The sequence below is a fragment of the Coregonus lavaretus genome (assembly GCF_964263955.1).
Source record: "Coregonus lavaretus genome assembly, chromosome: 11".
Lineage (NCBI taxonomy): Eukaryota > Metazoa > Chordata > Actinopteri > Salmoniformes > Salmonidae > Coregonus > Coregonus lavaretus.
The window spans coordinates 35158185-35174368 of record NC_139998.1 but is presented as its reverse complement, the minus strand read 5'-3'; the positions used below and the strand labels follow the sequence as shown (position 1 = coordinate 35174368).

Sequence of the window (16184 nt, the reverse complement as noted above, 5' to 3'; positions counted from 1 at the left end):
CGGGTGGATCCACCATGGCAGACAGGGAGCTCCGGGTCCATGTCTTCTCCATAGAGAGCTCCAGACTGATCTTCTGTAGAGCAGGGTGTGATGTGGTGCAAAGTAAAAGCACCATTTCAATAACAAAGGAAAGAGGACCATAGTCCGAGGAGGTAACTAACTCCAGCACAGATCCAATGATGGTAAGGGCTGTGAGTAAATAGTTAAAGCACTGCAGTAAAAGAGCATGCACAATCAAGTTTGATTCTCTCCATAATGAACACAAGTCCCCTGTGGTGACAATGGGTTAAGTTTGAGAGGAACGGCTTCAACAATCTAGTGCATCCAAGTGAAGCAAAGACTCCCTTCTGTGTTCTCTCAGGGCATTTCCTTCCCTTCTAACCATCTGTCAATAAGTGCAGCAGTGTCACACATGACAGGGCCCATCACAACGTTCTTTCAATTTAGTTGTTATTACCTACTCTGTGGCATTTCTTCAGCTGCTGTGATATTATCGTAGTCATAAAAAAGTATGTTATCCAAAGAAACATATTGGCCTTTCTCGATGACTAGTAGCAAAGATGCATATCATTATCATTTAATTCCTTATAGAAAGCCACCAGCAGGGATACATTTAGTCTCTATGTGCCGTTCCATCAACTTAAGAGTATACAGTGGATGTTGAATTTTCGTTCTAGCACCACAAAATCTCATTATCAATGATTTCTCAAAATACCTTTTTTTAAATCGACTGTGGAGGTGGATTTTAATGTAGAACACACATCTTGTGAATACATTAACTTTTTGCAAACTTTTGTTCTTCCTAGACCACTGGATTATGGCTCGTGCAAGGACTCCCAATTCCCTGTTGCTTCTTTGACTATAGGCAGCCATGGCTGAGGGATAGTTTGAGATTTTGGCAACCAAGCCCTTTTTTCTACTTACCCAGAGTCAGATTTTACATTTTAGTAATTTAGCAGACGCTCTTATCCAGAGCGATTTACAGTGAGTGCATACATTTTCAACTCAGGAATACGATTTTTATGTGTCTGCCTGCAGTTTGAGCACCATGAGTTTATCTGACTCTGGGTAAGTAAAAAAGGTCTTAATTACCAAAAGTTTTAACTATCCCTTTTACCATAAAATTATATGAAAAGGCACAATTCATTTTAAAATCAATAATTCCAAATTAATCTAAGAGTAAAAAAAATTCATTCAGTGTTTTCATTAAATCCAGGTAGTACTCATACCACTAATCATTTTATAGATGACCATGCATGATGCATAATAATGAAAAAACAATATAAGCAAACTGCAATACTAAATGCAAATGAATCAAATGATGGGTTTATAATTAAATGAATGCGTAAGAAATTAAATTGAACTGACATTTTATTTCAATTTATGAAAAAATACAAATATGGAGCAACATAAGGACAAAGAAATGGGAAAAATGGGGACAATGCCAAAAAAATCAAATAAATCAGACAGTTGATGAGAACGGTGGGTATGGCTGGGGGTTGGGGGTATTTTGGAGTCAGTTCATTAGGACCTCCATCTGCACCAGCCGGGCATTGGTGTCGCCTGCCATGCGGTATGGGATAATCCCAGCAAACGTGATCAGTGCTCGAGCCTGGCTGCGCAGTTGCTGTTGACAAACACAGAAAAAGGCCAAAAGGGCATGTTAACATCTTAGAGCTGACAGTGAAATCAACCATGCGTGTCAAAACAGATAAAAACAAGACAAGACGGCGCAGTACTCATTATTCAATGAAATATCACATAATAGAGCAGAGGCATGTCTTTACTGCCCAGTCCATCATAACACGTAGCCCCCAAAAGTCCCTCAAAGACTTAATAAAGTTCCTCCATTTTCATCCCATGGCCAGTATTGCCCTGAGAGGTCACCATCTCCTCACCGAGTCTCTGTCCTCCATGGATCTCTGTGGGCGACCAGGGGTTCCTGCTGCGGCGCCCTTCAGACGCTTGTACTGCATGAACAGGATGTTCATGGTGGCCAGGAGCACCTCCGACAAATTATGCCTGACCTGGAACAACATGCAAAGGACAATGCAGGTTAGACAGGGACCTTTGCCACCCAGAGCCCTGCGCTCCTTGGCCAGCTCATATACAGTGGGGGAAAAAAGTATTTAGTCAGCCACCAATTGTGCAAGTTCTCCCACTTAAAAAGATGAGAGAGGCCTGTAATTTTCATCATAGGTACACGTCAACTATGACAGACAAATTGAGAAAAAATAATCCAGAAAATCACATTGTAGGATTTTTAATGAATTTATTTGCAAATTATGGTGGAAAATAAGTATTTGGTCACCTACAAACAAGCAGGATTTCTGGCTCTCACAGACCTGTGACTTCTTCTTTAAGAGGCTCCTCTGTCCTCCACTCGTTACCTATATTAATGGCACCTGTTTGAACTTGTTATCAGTATAAAAGACACCTATCCACAACCTCAAACAGTCACACTCCAAACTCCACTATGGCCAAGACCAAAGAGCTGTCAAAGGACACCAGAAACAAAATTGTAGACCTGCACCAGGCTGGGAAGACTGAATCTGCAATAGTTAAGCAGCTTGGTTTGAAGAAATCAACTGTGGGAGCAATTATTAGGAAATGGAAGACATACAAGACCACTGATAATCTCCCTCGATCTGGGGCTCCACGCAAGATCTCACCCCGTGGGGTCAAAATGATCACAAGAACGGTGAGCGAAAATCCCAGAACCACACGGGGGGGACCTAGTGAATGACCTGCAGAGAGCTGGGACCAAAGTAACAAAGCCTACCATCAGTAACACACTACGCCGCCAGGGACTCAAATCCTGCAGTGCGAGACGTGTCCCCCTGCTTAAGCCAGTACATGTCCAGGCCGGTCTGAAGTTTGCTAGAGTGCATTTGGATGATCCAGAAGAGGATTGGGAGAATGTCATATGGTCAGATGAAACCAAAATATAACTTTTTGGTAAAAACTCAACTCGTCGTGTTTGGAGGACAAAGAATGCTGAGTTGCATCCAAAGAACACCATACCTACTGTGAAGCATGGGGGTGGAAACATCATGCTTTGGGGCTGTTTTTCTGCAAAGGGACCAGGACGACTGATCCGTGTAAAGGAAAGAATGAATGGGGCCATGTATCGTGAGATTCTGAGTGAAAACCTCCTTCCATCAGCAAGGGCATTGAAGATGAAACGTGGCTGGGTCTTTCAGCATGACAATGATCCCAAACACACCGCCCGGGCAACGAAGGAGTGGCTTCGTAAGAAGCATTTCAAGGTCCTGGAGTGGCCTAGCCAGTCTCCAGATCTCAACCCCATAGAAAATCTTTGGAGGGAGTTGAAAGTCTGTGTTGCCCAGCGACAGCCCCAAAACATCACTGCTCTAGAGGAGATCTGCATGGAGGAATGGGCCAAAATACCAGCAACAGTGTGTGAAAACCTTGTGAAGACTTACAGAAATCGTTTGACCTGTGTCATTGCCAACAAAGGGTATATAACAAAGTATTGAGAAACTTTTGTTATTGACCAAATACTTATTTTCCACCATAATTTGCAAATAAATTCATAAAAAATCCTACAATGTGATTTTCTGGATTTTTTTCCCTCATTTTGTCTGTCATAGTTGACGTGTACCTATGATGAAAATTACAGGCCTCTCATCTTTTTAAGTGGGATAACTTGCACAATTGGTGGCTGACTAAATGCTTTTTCCCCACTGTAGTTTCACTGCTTCCTCAAACAGGCCCTTGTCCTCAAAGTTATACAGCTGCACCATTGAGAGCACCTTGACTGGCTGCATCACCGCTTGGGTATGGCAACTGCTTGACATCCGACCTCAAGGCGCTATAGAGGGTAGGTGCTTACGGCCCAGTACATCACTGGCGCCGAGCTCCCTGCTATCCAGAACTTCTATAGCAGGCGATGTCTGAGGAAGGCCCTACAAATGGTCAAAGACTCCAGCCACCCATGTCAGACTGTTCCCTCTGCTACCGCACGGCAAGCAGTAAAGATGCACCAAGTCTGGAACCAACAGGAGGACCCTGAACAGCTTCTACCCACAAGCCATGAGACTGCTAAATAGTTTGTTAAATAGTTAACCAAATAGCTAACTGGACTATTGGCATTGACCCTTTTTGTACTAACTTTTTTGACTCATTACACACTGATGCTACTGTTTACTATCTGTCACATTTATTCCTAGTTATATGTACATATCTACCTAAATTACCTCGTACTCCTGCACATAGCATTTGTATCTATTACTTTTATTTATATTTTTTAAATTTCTATAATTTCTCTATTTTCTTTCTCTCTGCATTGTTGGGAAGGGCTGTTAATAAGCATTTCACTGCTAGTCAACACCTGTTGTTTACGAAGCATGTGACCAATAACATTAAATTAAATTTGACAGTAGAAAAAAAATGCTAAAAGATTACATGAACACTTTGGAAGTGTGGTGCTGCATACTGAGTGTAATTAGAGTGCAGTATCTCACCTCATCACTGAAATTACGGAATGCAGCAACCCTCTCCTCCACACTGTCCTGACTCAGAGGGACCAGCTTCAGTCTCTCCATCACCTGACATAAATGGAGAGAGAGAGAGAGAGATACAGGGGAGAAGTTAGGGACAGTTAAAGAAGAGGTCATCATAACTACTATCAGTTCCATCTGAATAAACAGCATAGTAAGCCATCAGGCAGGAAGCCCTGGGTGTCAGACTCACATCATAGGCCTGATCTATGTGACCAACATGGTACTCATCAAAGAAGGTCATGAGGTCCAGCAGCAGGTAGAAGGTGCTGTCCACAGACTTCTCTCCAGCAACACCCTGGGTCCGGTACCTGAGACAGAGAACAAGACCACACACTGAAGAACTGAGCCTCAATGGTCCACTCGTCTTTTCTAACACAATTGCTTTCAGTAAGCCTATATGATGCAGTCAAACAAGATCTCATTTCAGTGGTAATGCAGAATGTAGATCATGTACAGTAAGTATGTAAGTGAGAGTAGGTGGCCAGGACGTTACCGCTCAGCGATGGCAACAGCAGTGTTCTTCAGTCTCTCCTTATTGGACTGGGTGGAGCCCACTTGGGCAATAAGAGGACTCAGCAGCCTGTTCATCAGCTCTAGGACTTTGTCTGGATTCTACAGATCAGAGAAGGAAAATAGAGGAATGTGAGGTGACATTTCATTCTTTTCTACTCTTCCTCTCTATCAACCCGGCCCATACCTTCACCTAGAGTAAACCCACTGACACAGCTTGACCCCAACCTTTGCCGCCCAAAGCCTTGCTCACCTTGGCCAGCTCATACAGTTTGACTGCTTCCTCAAACAGGCCCTTATTCTCTGCCTCCAGCGCCACTTTTGTGATAATGGCTTGCGTGTCTCCGGCAAATTTATCAATCACTCCAGGCTGGGGGAGAAGCACATGGCACAATCAGCTCTTTGAACGGCCCGAATACACGTTCCGGAGTGCCGCGAGCACAATGGAAAAATCAGCAGCACCATGAATGCTTTCACAAACGGGATCATTATGAACTGTGAGTTAAATAACAATGAAGTGAATAACATTTAAAATATTCAAAGGATTTCAGATGGGTTTGAACTGAGAGTCTTCTCTGAAAACATACATTTATAATGAGTGAGAACAAAGGTGTGACCATTACCTTTCTGCTGCCATCTTTTTCCAGTCTTCCTAGAAGCATGTCAAACTCTCGACTCTCAATCACCAACTCGCTAACACAGCACATGAACATGTTCTCTCCTTGGCTGTTTTTTTCATTCCTGTGCCCAAAAGGAAGAGAGGATAGACAATCACATACAGTGCCTTACAAAAGTATTCATCCCCCTTGGTGTTTTTCCTATTTTGTTGCATTACAACCTGTAATTTAAATGGATTTTTATTTGGATTTCAAATTGGTGAAGTGAAACAAAATAAATAACGGAAAGGTGGTGCGTGCATATGTATTCACCCCCTTTGCTATGAAGCACATAAATAAGATCTGGTGCAACCAATTACCTTCAGAAGTCACATAATTAGTTAAATAAAGTCCACTTGTGTGCAATCTAAGTGCCACATTATCTCAGTACACCTGTTCTGAAAGGCCCCAGAATCTGCAACACCACTAAGCAAGGGGCACCACCAAGCAAGCGGCACCATGAAGACCAAGGAGCTCTCCAAACAGGTCAGGGACAAAGTTGTGGAGAAGTACAGATCAGGGTTGGGTTATTAAAAAATATCTGAAACTTTGAACATCCCACGGAGCACCATTAAATCCATTATTAAAAAATGGAAAGAATATGGCACTACATCAAACCTGCCAAGAGAGGGCCGCCCACCAAAACTCACGGACCAGGCAAGGAGGGCATTAATCAGAGAGGCAACAATGAGACCAAAGATAACCCTGAAGGAGCTGCAAAGCTCCACAGCGGAGATTGGAGTATCTGTCCATAGGACCACTTTAAGCCGAACACTCCACAGAGCTGGGCTTTACGGAAGAGTGGCCAGAAAAAATTAAGCAAACACATTTGGTGTTCGCCAAAAGGCATGTGGGAGACTCCCCCAAACATATGGAAGCCGGCACTCTGGTCAGATGAGACTAAAATTGAGCTTTTTGGCCATCAAGGAAAACGCTATGTCTGGCGCAAACCCAACACCTCTTATCACCCCGAGAACACCATCCCCACAGTGAAGCATGGTGGTGGCAGCATCATGCTGTGCGGATGTTTTTCCATCGGCAGGGACTGGGAAACTGGTCAGAATTGAAGGAATGATGGATGAAGCTAAATACAGGGAAATTCTTGAGGGAAACCGGTTTAAGTCTTCCAGAGTCTTATTTCTTGTTTGTTTCACAATAAAACATATTTTGCATCTTCAAAGTGGTAGGCATGTTGTGTAAATCAAATGATACAAACCCCCAAAAAGGTTGTAAGGCAACAAAAAAGGAAAAATGCCAAGGGGGTGAATACTTTCGCAAGCCACTGTATTTGATATTCAAACTAAATTATTTGATACACATTACAGCTTTTAAATAACGATAGAGGTCTGAAGGCTCTAATCAAAACTCTTTATTCAATTTAACCCCAAAATAAAGAGTAAATGACCCAACCAATGGCATGTGTGAAAGCCTCTGTATTATTCATGGTGAACTGGATTCATGGCCCACTGGCTTATACATAAGGCCTCATTTCTTCCATCACCCAGAAACCCCCTAACAGAGACTTCATTTTCCCTTTATACCGCCATGCCTCCAAGTGTTATTAGCACACAGTGGAGTGGTGGAGAGTTCTCCCCAACTGAGCGCAGCATCTCTTAGGAGGATGGCTGCAATGTAACTTAACATACCGTAGGAAGTAGAAGTACTGTAGAGCCTCCCGGGGGTCTGTGGACTCAAACTTTCGTGTGTAGAGCATGAGGAGACGGATGAAGTTGAGCCGTCGCACCATAGGGGGGTCCCCAGCCTCCTGACTCACTGAAATGTAGAAAAACATTCACTTATCAGTATCAGCTTCAAAACTACAAAAGGTGTGTGACTAGAAATTAAGCAAATGTAGAGGAAGTCAAACACGTAGCCTGACAGAGGGACTTACACAGTTGTGCGCTCTGTCCTGATGACTTGAGCAGCAGCCGTAACTCGTAGAGAACCAGAGCCACGTGAACAGCATGACTGCGTAGACGCTCTACCCGGAACAGGAAGGCCACAGCAGCCTCAAACTGGGCCGTTAGGAACAGCACCTGGAAGTACAGGAACGGCTGCTGGATGGCTGAGAAGTGAGACTCTCCTGCAGATAGGAGAGGCACAGAAATAAACTCAAAATCATTAGGATCACATTCACAACATGGGAAAGGGAATATAGAACATGCTAACTGAATATAGATGAATAGTCAGCAATGTATTTACTCAGCATTTCAAAGACCAAAATTATTCCACTTCTACTACTTAGTCATCAACATCAACTTGCATTAATCCCTCTCAATAAAGTTCATGTTCAACTAAGTAGGAAGTAAACATGAATACATCAGCCATTTTGAAAGGCAGCAGGCTTATCTATGAGTCACAGTCACCTTTTATTGCACTGTGTTGAAATGAGCAAGATAACAAGCCATGACTCATCCTCCAGGTGGGAGAGCTTTGCCTCCTTATGTCTGATAAAACTTAAGAAAAGTTTAAGTCTTAAGAGTGAACAGTGAAGCACTCTTATCTGAGCAGAGCAGTTCCCAGGAGGGACTGGGAAGTGGTGCTATTACACAACTCTACTTTAATAGAGTCCTCCAGTCCTAGACAGTCTTCTCTTTTAGAATTAGTATTTAAGGTCTATTTCTGTTCAATTTAGTAGTCTGGCTGTCATGTACCCAGCAGTGTTCTGAACTCACCATAGTCCTCTAGAAGCTGTTTCTGTAGCTGGGCCAGTGTCAGTCTGTCCTGAGGTGCACTGCTGCCGTCGTCATCGAAGCACACCTGGTTGAGCTGTGGGCATGGAGGAAGGGACAGGTCTACGTTAATGTGATGGTTCATTTACAACAGGCAACCCTATTTTACCTGATTCTCCCCAACTAGCACTATGAATCATGTACAGTGGTAAAATATTAATATCCTGACTCTACAGACTGGTCATCAGGCAAGCACCTTGAGCCACAGGTAGTCCTCGGTCTTGTCGGCCACCTCTCCATGGTTGTCTGCGATGTCACACTTCCCGATGTGGCAGTAGACGGCCCTCTTGTAGGGGTCAGCGCTGTTCCTCAGCACTCTGCGGTAGTGGAGACGCAGCTTGTTCTCTGTGGCAGGGGCCAAGCTGAGGAAAGGACACAGCACAGGTCAGACAGAGAGCAGTAGACAGAGAGCAGTAGACAGAGAGCAGTAGACAGAGAGCAGTAGACAGAGAGCAGTAGACAGAGAGCAGTAGACAGAGAGCAGTAGACAGAGAGCAGTAGACAGAGAGCAGTAGACATAGATGGAGGGAAAATAAGTACTAAGCAGATTAGATTCATATGAGCAAAGCAATCACACTGGTGCTTGGTGTTCTGAGCCATAGTGTTACAGCACGTCAAATTGCAGGAGAAAGTGAAATGGAAAGCTAATCTGTTTAGACCAGTTTACTACACACAGTGGAGGTACATTATGTATGAGGTTCCTACCGTCTGTCAGGGCTGTTCATATATTCCTGGAACCAGGTCTTGAAGTCTCCCAGCTGGTGCTGAGCCCGGTTCACCACCTGCATGGCTGCCCCCAGGTCCCCACAGCGCAGGCAGTAATAGATCAGAGCCCAGACTGGGTGACCCTCCACTTCACCATCCTGTTATAACACACACACACAGCTGAGTTTACCTGCATGTATCTACACTACACTTAGTAAAAATACCAACTGGAATAGTCCAGTGCTATGTAAGGCTGTGCACAGTGCTGATGTTGTCTCTAGCAGAATGGGCTGCAGTGTGGGGGCAGTAGTACCTGCATGCCTGGCAGAGGCCCTGGCAGTTTGATGTTGAGGAAGCTGCGGACCAGCTGGTAGGTGCCAGGGACTCCGCCCAGCTGGGCCTGGTGCAAGTTCCCAAACACCGTCACCATGGTGTAGTTCTTGTAGCTGCCGTTGAGGGAACACAAAGAGAAACGTTAGTGGAGGGGTAACTACAGGAGTGTAGTTTTGTAATCCATTTAGGAAGTGTTCTCATTCTAATTCTACGGTTCTCTCCTCCTCTGACCTGTTCTCCAGGAACTGCAGGGCCTGCGTGACGAAAGCCATCTGCATGTCCACGGCCGTGCGGCTCTTCAGCGTGTCTTTGGCTGGGACCAGCAGCACGTCTGTCATCTGCTTCACCATCAGCCACATGTCTGTCACGTTCTGTAGAGACAAGCATATACACTCTTTCAGATATACACACTCATTTCCCAAATGTCCACAATTGGCAATTGGAGAATTTACCAACCCAGCGGAAGACAAATGTAGACAGAGACAAAGGTATGTGGAATGGTTCCGTGGAGCTTACCTTGTCATCTAGGCTGTCTGCCACTGAGGCACAGAGGTCTCCCAGGTTGGGCTGGACATGTCCGTTCACTATCTTCTCATTGAAGACGTAGATCTGAGGCAGAACAAAAGCAGAGAAACACTTAGAGATGGGTCAGAGGACAGACAGGTACTGACAGACTGAATGCTGTCCGTTTCAGCACTAAGACCAGGAAGCCCTGATCCGTGCCCTAGTCCCAGTCGTCCCCAGGGAACACTATGGCCGCATAGTGAAGTGATGGATGATGAAAAACAAGACAAAAAGGATGAAAACGTTCAGGAGGTCATCAAAGAAGATCACAAAGACCAGCATGATGACACCGCAGGCGATATGGCGACACATTCTGTCCTCTTTAACCAGTGGACTAAAACTCTGGTGTATATCGAGTGACTGGGGAGGACGAGACAGAGACAGGCTGTCCTACCCCCGTGCAATGGGGCAGATAAATTACCCAGCATGCCCGGGCTCTGCCAGCTAATCAATTCTTTGATCTATTGCTGCCTTGCTTAGCATGACCCCATTACTACGACGTGAAGTGCACTACAGTGCAGCTGCATCCTGACTGAGGCTGTGCATCCATTCAGCCCAGGAGGTTCCAGGGCACTTAGCCCCAGGCTGACTGGATGTATTACAGCCTATTAAAGTCTAATATCTTCACATAGGGAAATGTATAAAATACACGAGAGAGAATGGCTTTGGTGACTCACATCTTTGAACATTTGAAATGAGACTAATTGTAGACTGAACTTCCCTTTTGGCCTATGTACTGTAGGTATCTCACGCTAAGTGGTGCTGCAGTGTAATCAGCGTCAGGCCAAATTACTAACCTGTCGTCCATAGGCTACCTCGACGCTGTCAAGAGCACTCCGCCCAGGAGTCCCTGCGTCACTCACAAAGCTGGGCTGCAACACAAACACACAGGGAGACGATACATGACAAGTGATTTTACTGAATCTCAAATAGAAAGCTGCCATGAGAGGAAAGGGTAAACCTAAAAAATGGTGAATAAAAGTGTGTAGCTATGTGATGGCAAGATAACCCAAGGGTTATCACAATCTTTGTTGCTCATAATTGTAGTCCAATGTCGCGTGGAAGCCATAGTGAACAAAGCTCATGGTTGAATGCACTCGCATTCTAAAATGCATGCACCTACACGCATAAACATTTATCCAGATCAACCATGTATTCTTGAGAACAAAAAGGGACACACCCATACAATGTATATTACATGTATAGGGCAGTATAAATGCTGTATGAGACATGGCATTATAAGAGAAGAGAGCATAGACAGCAACAACTGAACACAGTAGAGGGTGTGTTTCTGGCATAGGGGGTGAACAGCAGGTCAGAAATGTAAAATGTAACTGTTGGTTAATAATTCAATAAGCACAGAGAAGGACAAAATCCCTCCAAATCAACTCTAACACACACTCCACAGGACAATGTGTAAGAACTAAAGTTAGGAAATTGTGATTAGCACAGCAATTTTCCTACTATACTAAATAGCTGGAGCCCTGAAGGTTATCTAAACAAAGCTACATAAAACCAACCTTGCTTTGGTAAAGACTGATAACACTTATTAAAAACAGGAGTGCTTGCCATTTCTAAAAAATATTTTAAAAAAGAATGATACAAAAAAAAAAATCAGCAACATCCATGTGGGTTAGTACATTTTTTTGATGAGTGCATATTTATCTCAATGCGGTCAAGTCATATATTATACGTATATAGATTATATCTGGATGTGTGCTTTATGCACTGGAGTTAATAGGGTTTATAGGACAAAGATAGACATCAGATGGAGAGACACTGACCTCTACATCTTGGCTGAAGTCCAGAGCATCCTCCCCTGCTCCCAGCAAGGTGTGCAGTACTCTCTGCTTCACCTGCTCCCACTGAACCAGCATGGACTCACGGTGGTACTCCTCTGCCAGGAGGAACGTCTGACAGGGGACAAGAAAAGAGAACACGTAAGTACGAAGAGAGAGAGAACAAATTTAATTTGGACAGACCAATTTGAAAATAATTGAGAGAACCAGGCTAGGCTGCATAAATGGGTTAGAAACCATGTGATTGGTTTAAAATAGCCAACGCTGCAAAACCTCTCGCCATGGGAGATGCAGTGCCTTCAGAAAGTATTCACACCCCTCGATTTCTTCCACATTTTGTTGTGTTACAACCTGAATTTAAAATGAGTTAAATTGAGATTTTGTGTGACTGGCCAACACACAATACCCCACCCATAATGTCAAAGTGGAATTATGTTTTTAGATATTCATTTTTTATTAAATTTGTAAAAGCTGAAATGTCTTGAGTCAATAAGTATTCAACCCTTTTGTTATGGCAAGCCTAAATAAAATGTGCTTAACAAGTCACATAATAAGTTGCATGGACTCATTCTGTGTGCAATAGTGTTTAACATGATTTTTGAATGACTACCTCATCTCTGTACCCCACACATACAATTATCTGTAAGGTCCCTCGGTCGAGCAGTGAATTTCAAACACAGATTCAACCAAAGGCCAGGGAGGGTTTCCAATGCCTCGCAAAGGGTGGCATATATTGGTAGATGGGTAAAAATAAAAAAGCAGACATTCAATATCTCTTTGAGCATGTTTAAGTTATTAATTACACTTTGGATGGTGTATCAATACACCCAGTCACTACAAAGATACAGGCGTCCTAACTCAGTTGCAGGAGAGGAAGGAAACCGCTCAGCGATTTCACCATGAGGCCAATGGTGACATTAAAGAAAGGTTAGAGTTTAATGGCTGTGATAGGAGAAAACTGAGGATGGATCGACAACATTGTAGTTACTCCACAATACTAACCTAAATGACAGAGCGAAAAGAAGGAAGCCTGTATAGAATCAAAATATTCCAAAACATGCATCCTGTTTGCAATAAGGCACTAAAGTAAAAATGCAAAAAATTTGCCAAAGAAATTAACTTTATGTCCTTGGGGCAAATCCAACAACATATCACTGACTACCACTCTTCATATTTTCAAGCATGGTGGTGGCTGCATCATGTTATGGGTATGCTTGTCATTGGCAAGGACTAGGGAGTTTTTTAGGATAAAAAGAAACGGAATAGAGATAAGCACAGGCAAAATCCTAGAGGAAACCTGGTTCAGTCTGCTTTCCAAATTCACCTTTCTGCAGGTCAATAACCTACAACAAGGCCAAATATACACTGGAGTTGCTTTCCAAGACAACCTTAAAATGTTCCTGAGTGGCCTAGTTACAGTTTTGACTTAAATCAGCTTGAACATCTATGACAAGACTTGAAAATGGCTGTCTAGCAATGATCAACAACCAACTCGACAGAGTTTGAATAAAAAAAAATAAGAATAATGTGCAAATATATTAACCAAAAAGACTCACAGCTGTAATCGCTGCCAAAGGTGATTCTAACATGTATTGATTCAGGGGTGTGAATATTTATTTAAATTAGATATTTCTGTATTTCATTTGCAATAAATGTGCAAACATTTCTAAAAACATGTTTTCACTTTGTAATTATGGGGTATTGGGTGTAGATGGGTTTGAAAATAAACAAAATAAAAAAAAAAATTATTCAGGCTGTAACACAACAAAATGTGGAATAAGTCAAGGGGTATGAATACTTTCTGAATGCACTTTATCTGTGCACAATAAACATCTCCAATCACCACAGTCACCCATGCAGGTATCCTGGGACACAGTAAAAGTGAGATCTGGGACTATGGTGGCTCTTCAAACTGGGTCACGCCCTGTGATGCCAGGGTGTGTGGAGGGATGGGATTGTGACGCTAAAGTGGGTCTGCATATATGGCTGGTCCAGATTTAGCCAAGAACCGATTAGAATCCAGAGACCTTGTCTATCTCAATCCCACAGGGACAGCGGATGATAATTGGAACTGTTCCTAATTAAACCTGGTCTGAACTCATGCAGAGGAAACCATTTTAGAAAGATAATAGGCTAAGGGTTTATATTGGAACAAGGTGAGCAAGTCATGATTGACAACCCAGGGTATGGGTTTATTCTTTTTATTAAAAAGTGCGAGACAGATTGCAACTGTAGCCTATTCATGAGAAAATGTGGTATGTCAAGATGTCATAGAGGGAAACCATTGGCTATACAATAGCAAAGTGTGAGATTTATCAATATGAACGTTTGCTTGAGACTGTGCGTAAATTTAAACATAGCCATGACCATGTGTACGCACAGTGGCAAGTGGTGGAATAAGGGAACTGCTTGTCAAGTGTAGGATGTGGAAAATATACATGTTAGAGTTAATTGTATTTCCATTGTGACCACATCAGTGCATTTGTTACGATAATAATCCATATAAAAGTACAGTAATTTGCTGAATTAGAGGCACGTGTGAAAGTTAAACTATTGTTGAAATACTATAAAAGACTGAGATAATGGGAAATCGAATGAGAGATGGCTGATCTTGCTCGGTTGGAAGATTTGGCACACGCTGCATTTCGCAGAGCGCGCGTTTTTAGAGACAGGTGGGACTTTTTTTCAGAAACGACAGATTGGCTCATCAGATATCGTTTCCCAAAACCAATCTTATAGGATCCTTATAGGATTTAAAACCCATTTAGAAAGGCCATTCTGGTGCACATCAAAGTGCGATCCACCCTCAGGTTTTTGGCAACGGGCACTTTTCAGCCGGAGCTTGCCCATCGGCATCTCACATCCCTCGACGAACCAATGTTTTGTATGCAATAACATACATTTTGTAACATACCATTTCCATAAACCATAGCACAACAGGTTTTTTTTTGTGCCACCAATGGGTTCCCAAATACGAACGGCGCAATAGCCGGCACCCATATCGCCATAAAAGCACCATCCCAAAACGAGTTGAACTATGTAAACAGAAAAGGCTTCTACTCTTAATGTGCAGGTGATAGGTTATGTGATGCGCAATAAAACGCTGCTGAATGTGTTGGCAAGGTGGAACACACAACTCGTTCATTCTGCAAAACAGCAATGCTGGCCTATAAGCCTACAGGAGGGAGCTGTTGAGAATATATGGCTTATTGGTGCGCGTTGTCTACTCATTTGAAGTTTATTTGCCATTGCTAAAGCAACTTAGAATTGGCCTAATGGTCCTCTCTTTGCAGCGATGTTTAAATGTTGACTGGTCAAACCACAACTGGGTGAGCCAAACAAAATATTTTGGTTGTATTCCATCTCTGACACTAGCACCTCTATTTCAGTCTCGGAAATCTTTTTTTTTTTTTCTTAGCTTTTTGGGGTTGTGCCATTGTAGGCTATTTCATGGTACGGCGTTGTATATTCCCCATGATTGACTATATGGTTAATTAGCAGCGTTTCGAAATGCAAATAGCCAAGGTTGTGCACAAGCACTGAGGCTGAAAACAATTGGTATTTATCAACGGATCTCCTACCAGTGTGCGTATGATGCTCATAGGATTGTTTGATAAATCACACTTTTTCTATGTGTACGAACAATCTAAATTCCGTTCTTAAGTAGTATTTTAGAATAGTTTCAACGCAATATTGATAAATGAGGCCCCAGGTATGTTAAAGAAAATAATATTATATGTGAAATGTGAACATGGGGTGCAGAGAGGGTGTGGTCATGGCAACCAGTCAGCCAGGAGAGAGTGCCACTTACTCTGCGACGTGACTCCTCAATGGCAGAGAGCAGCGCATTGTCCCTCTCATTCTTCAGAAAGCCCTGGAAGGAGAGAAATGGCTGGAGGTTAGAATGGCTTTAACCAACATTCCACTTGACCACACAGTCAGGGCTCCTGCAACACACTAGCTGCAAGGGCTAGGCTAACTAAGGAGAATAACTATCATCATGATCGCTGTGCTAAAAAAATGGGAGACAAGAAATCAGGGCATAGCAACTTCATGTTCTTTGTAGCCGTAGAAGCCTCCTCCTGACCTGACATTCTAACCACTCAAAAATAACTCCTGTTACGCATCTTCAAGCGCTAAGCCATTTTCATGCTCGAACCCATCCCCACACTTCAACAGAGCAAACCCAGAGCCCATCTCAAGGCATTTTACAGTTAATTCAACGAAGCCTGACTGATGATGAGCACCAGTCGATTAGACGCACCGCACCTGGCCCTTTGTCCTCATATCATCCCATCTTCAATTTCCTACCTTAGGGAACAAACTCCACAGCGGGCCGAGATTCATCAGCATCTACAT

The 16184-nt window shown here is 43.2% G+C and overlaps 1 protein-coding gene across 3 annotated transcripts in view; it reads right to left on the bottom strand.

Annotated features, from left to right (window-relative positions):
- Window positions 1-1353: 1353 nt before the first annotated feature.
- Window positions 1354-16184, bottom strand: part of LOC311137307 (nuclear pore complex protein Nup93) — a 32251-nt gene continuing 17420 nt past the window's right edge. For all 3 annotated transcript variants that reach the window (XM_084171732.1, XM_084171731.1, XM_084171730.1), the window contains exons 4-21: window positions 15637-15699; window positions 11811-11939; window positions 10824-10898; window positions 9979-10071; window positions 9694-9833; window positions 9443-9575; window positions 9130-9287; window positions 8621-8786; window positions 8368-8461; window positions 7584-7775; window positions 7339-7465; window positions 5660-5777; window positions 5290-5406; window positions 5020-5138; window positions 4717-4834; window positions 4488-4571; window positions 1899-2027; window positions 1354-1627 (exon numbers count right to left, since the gene is read on the bottom strand). In XM_084171732.1, the coding sequence (XP_084027858.1) occupies window positions 1517-1627; window positions 1899-2027; window positions 4488-4571; window positions 4717-4834; window positions 5020-5138; window positions 5290-5406; window positions 5660-5777; window positions 7339-7465; window positions 7584-7775; window positions 8368-8461; window positions 8621-8786; window positions 9130-9287; window positions 9443-9575; window positions 9694-9833; window positions 9979-10071; window positions 10824-10898; window positions 11811-11939; window positions 15637-15699 (2166 nt within the window). In that variant the 3' untranslated portion in view covers window positions 1354-1516. The remainder of the gene's footprint in view (window positions 1628-1898; window positions 2028-4487; window positions 4572-4716; window positions 4835-5019; window positions 5139-5289; window positions 5407-5659; window positions 5778-7338; window positions 7466-7583; window positions 7776-8367; window positions 8462-8620; window positions 8787-9129; window positions 9288-9442; window positions 9576-9693; window positions 9834-9978; window positions 10072-10823; window positions 10899-11810; window positions 11940-15636; window positions 15700-16184) is intronic.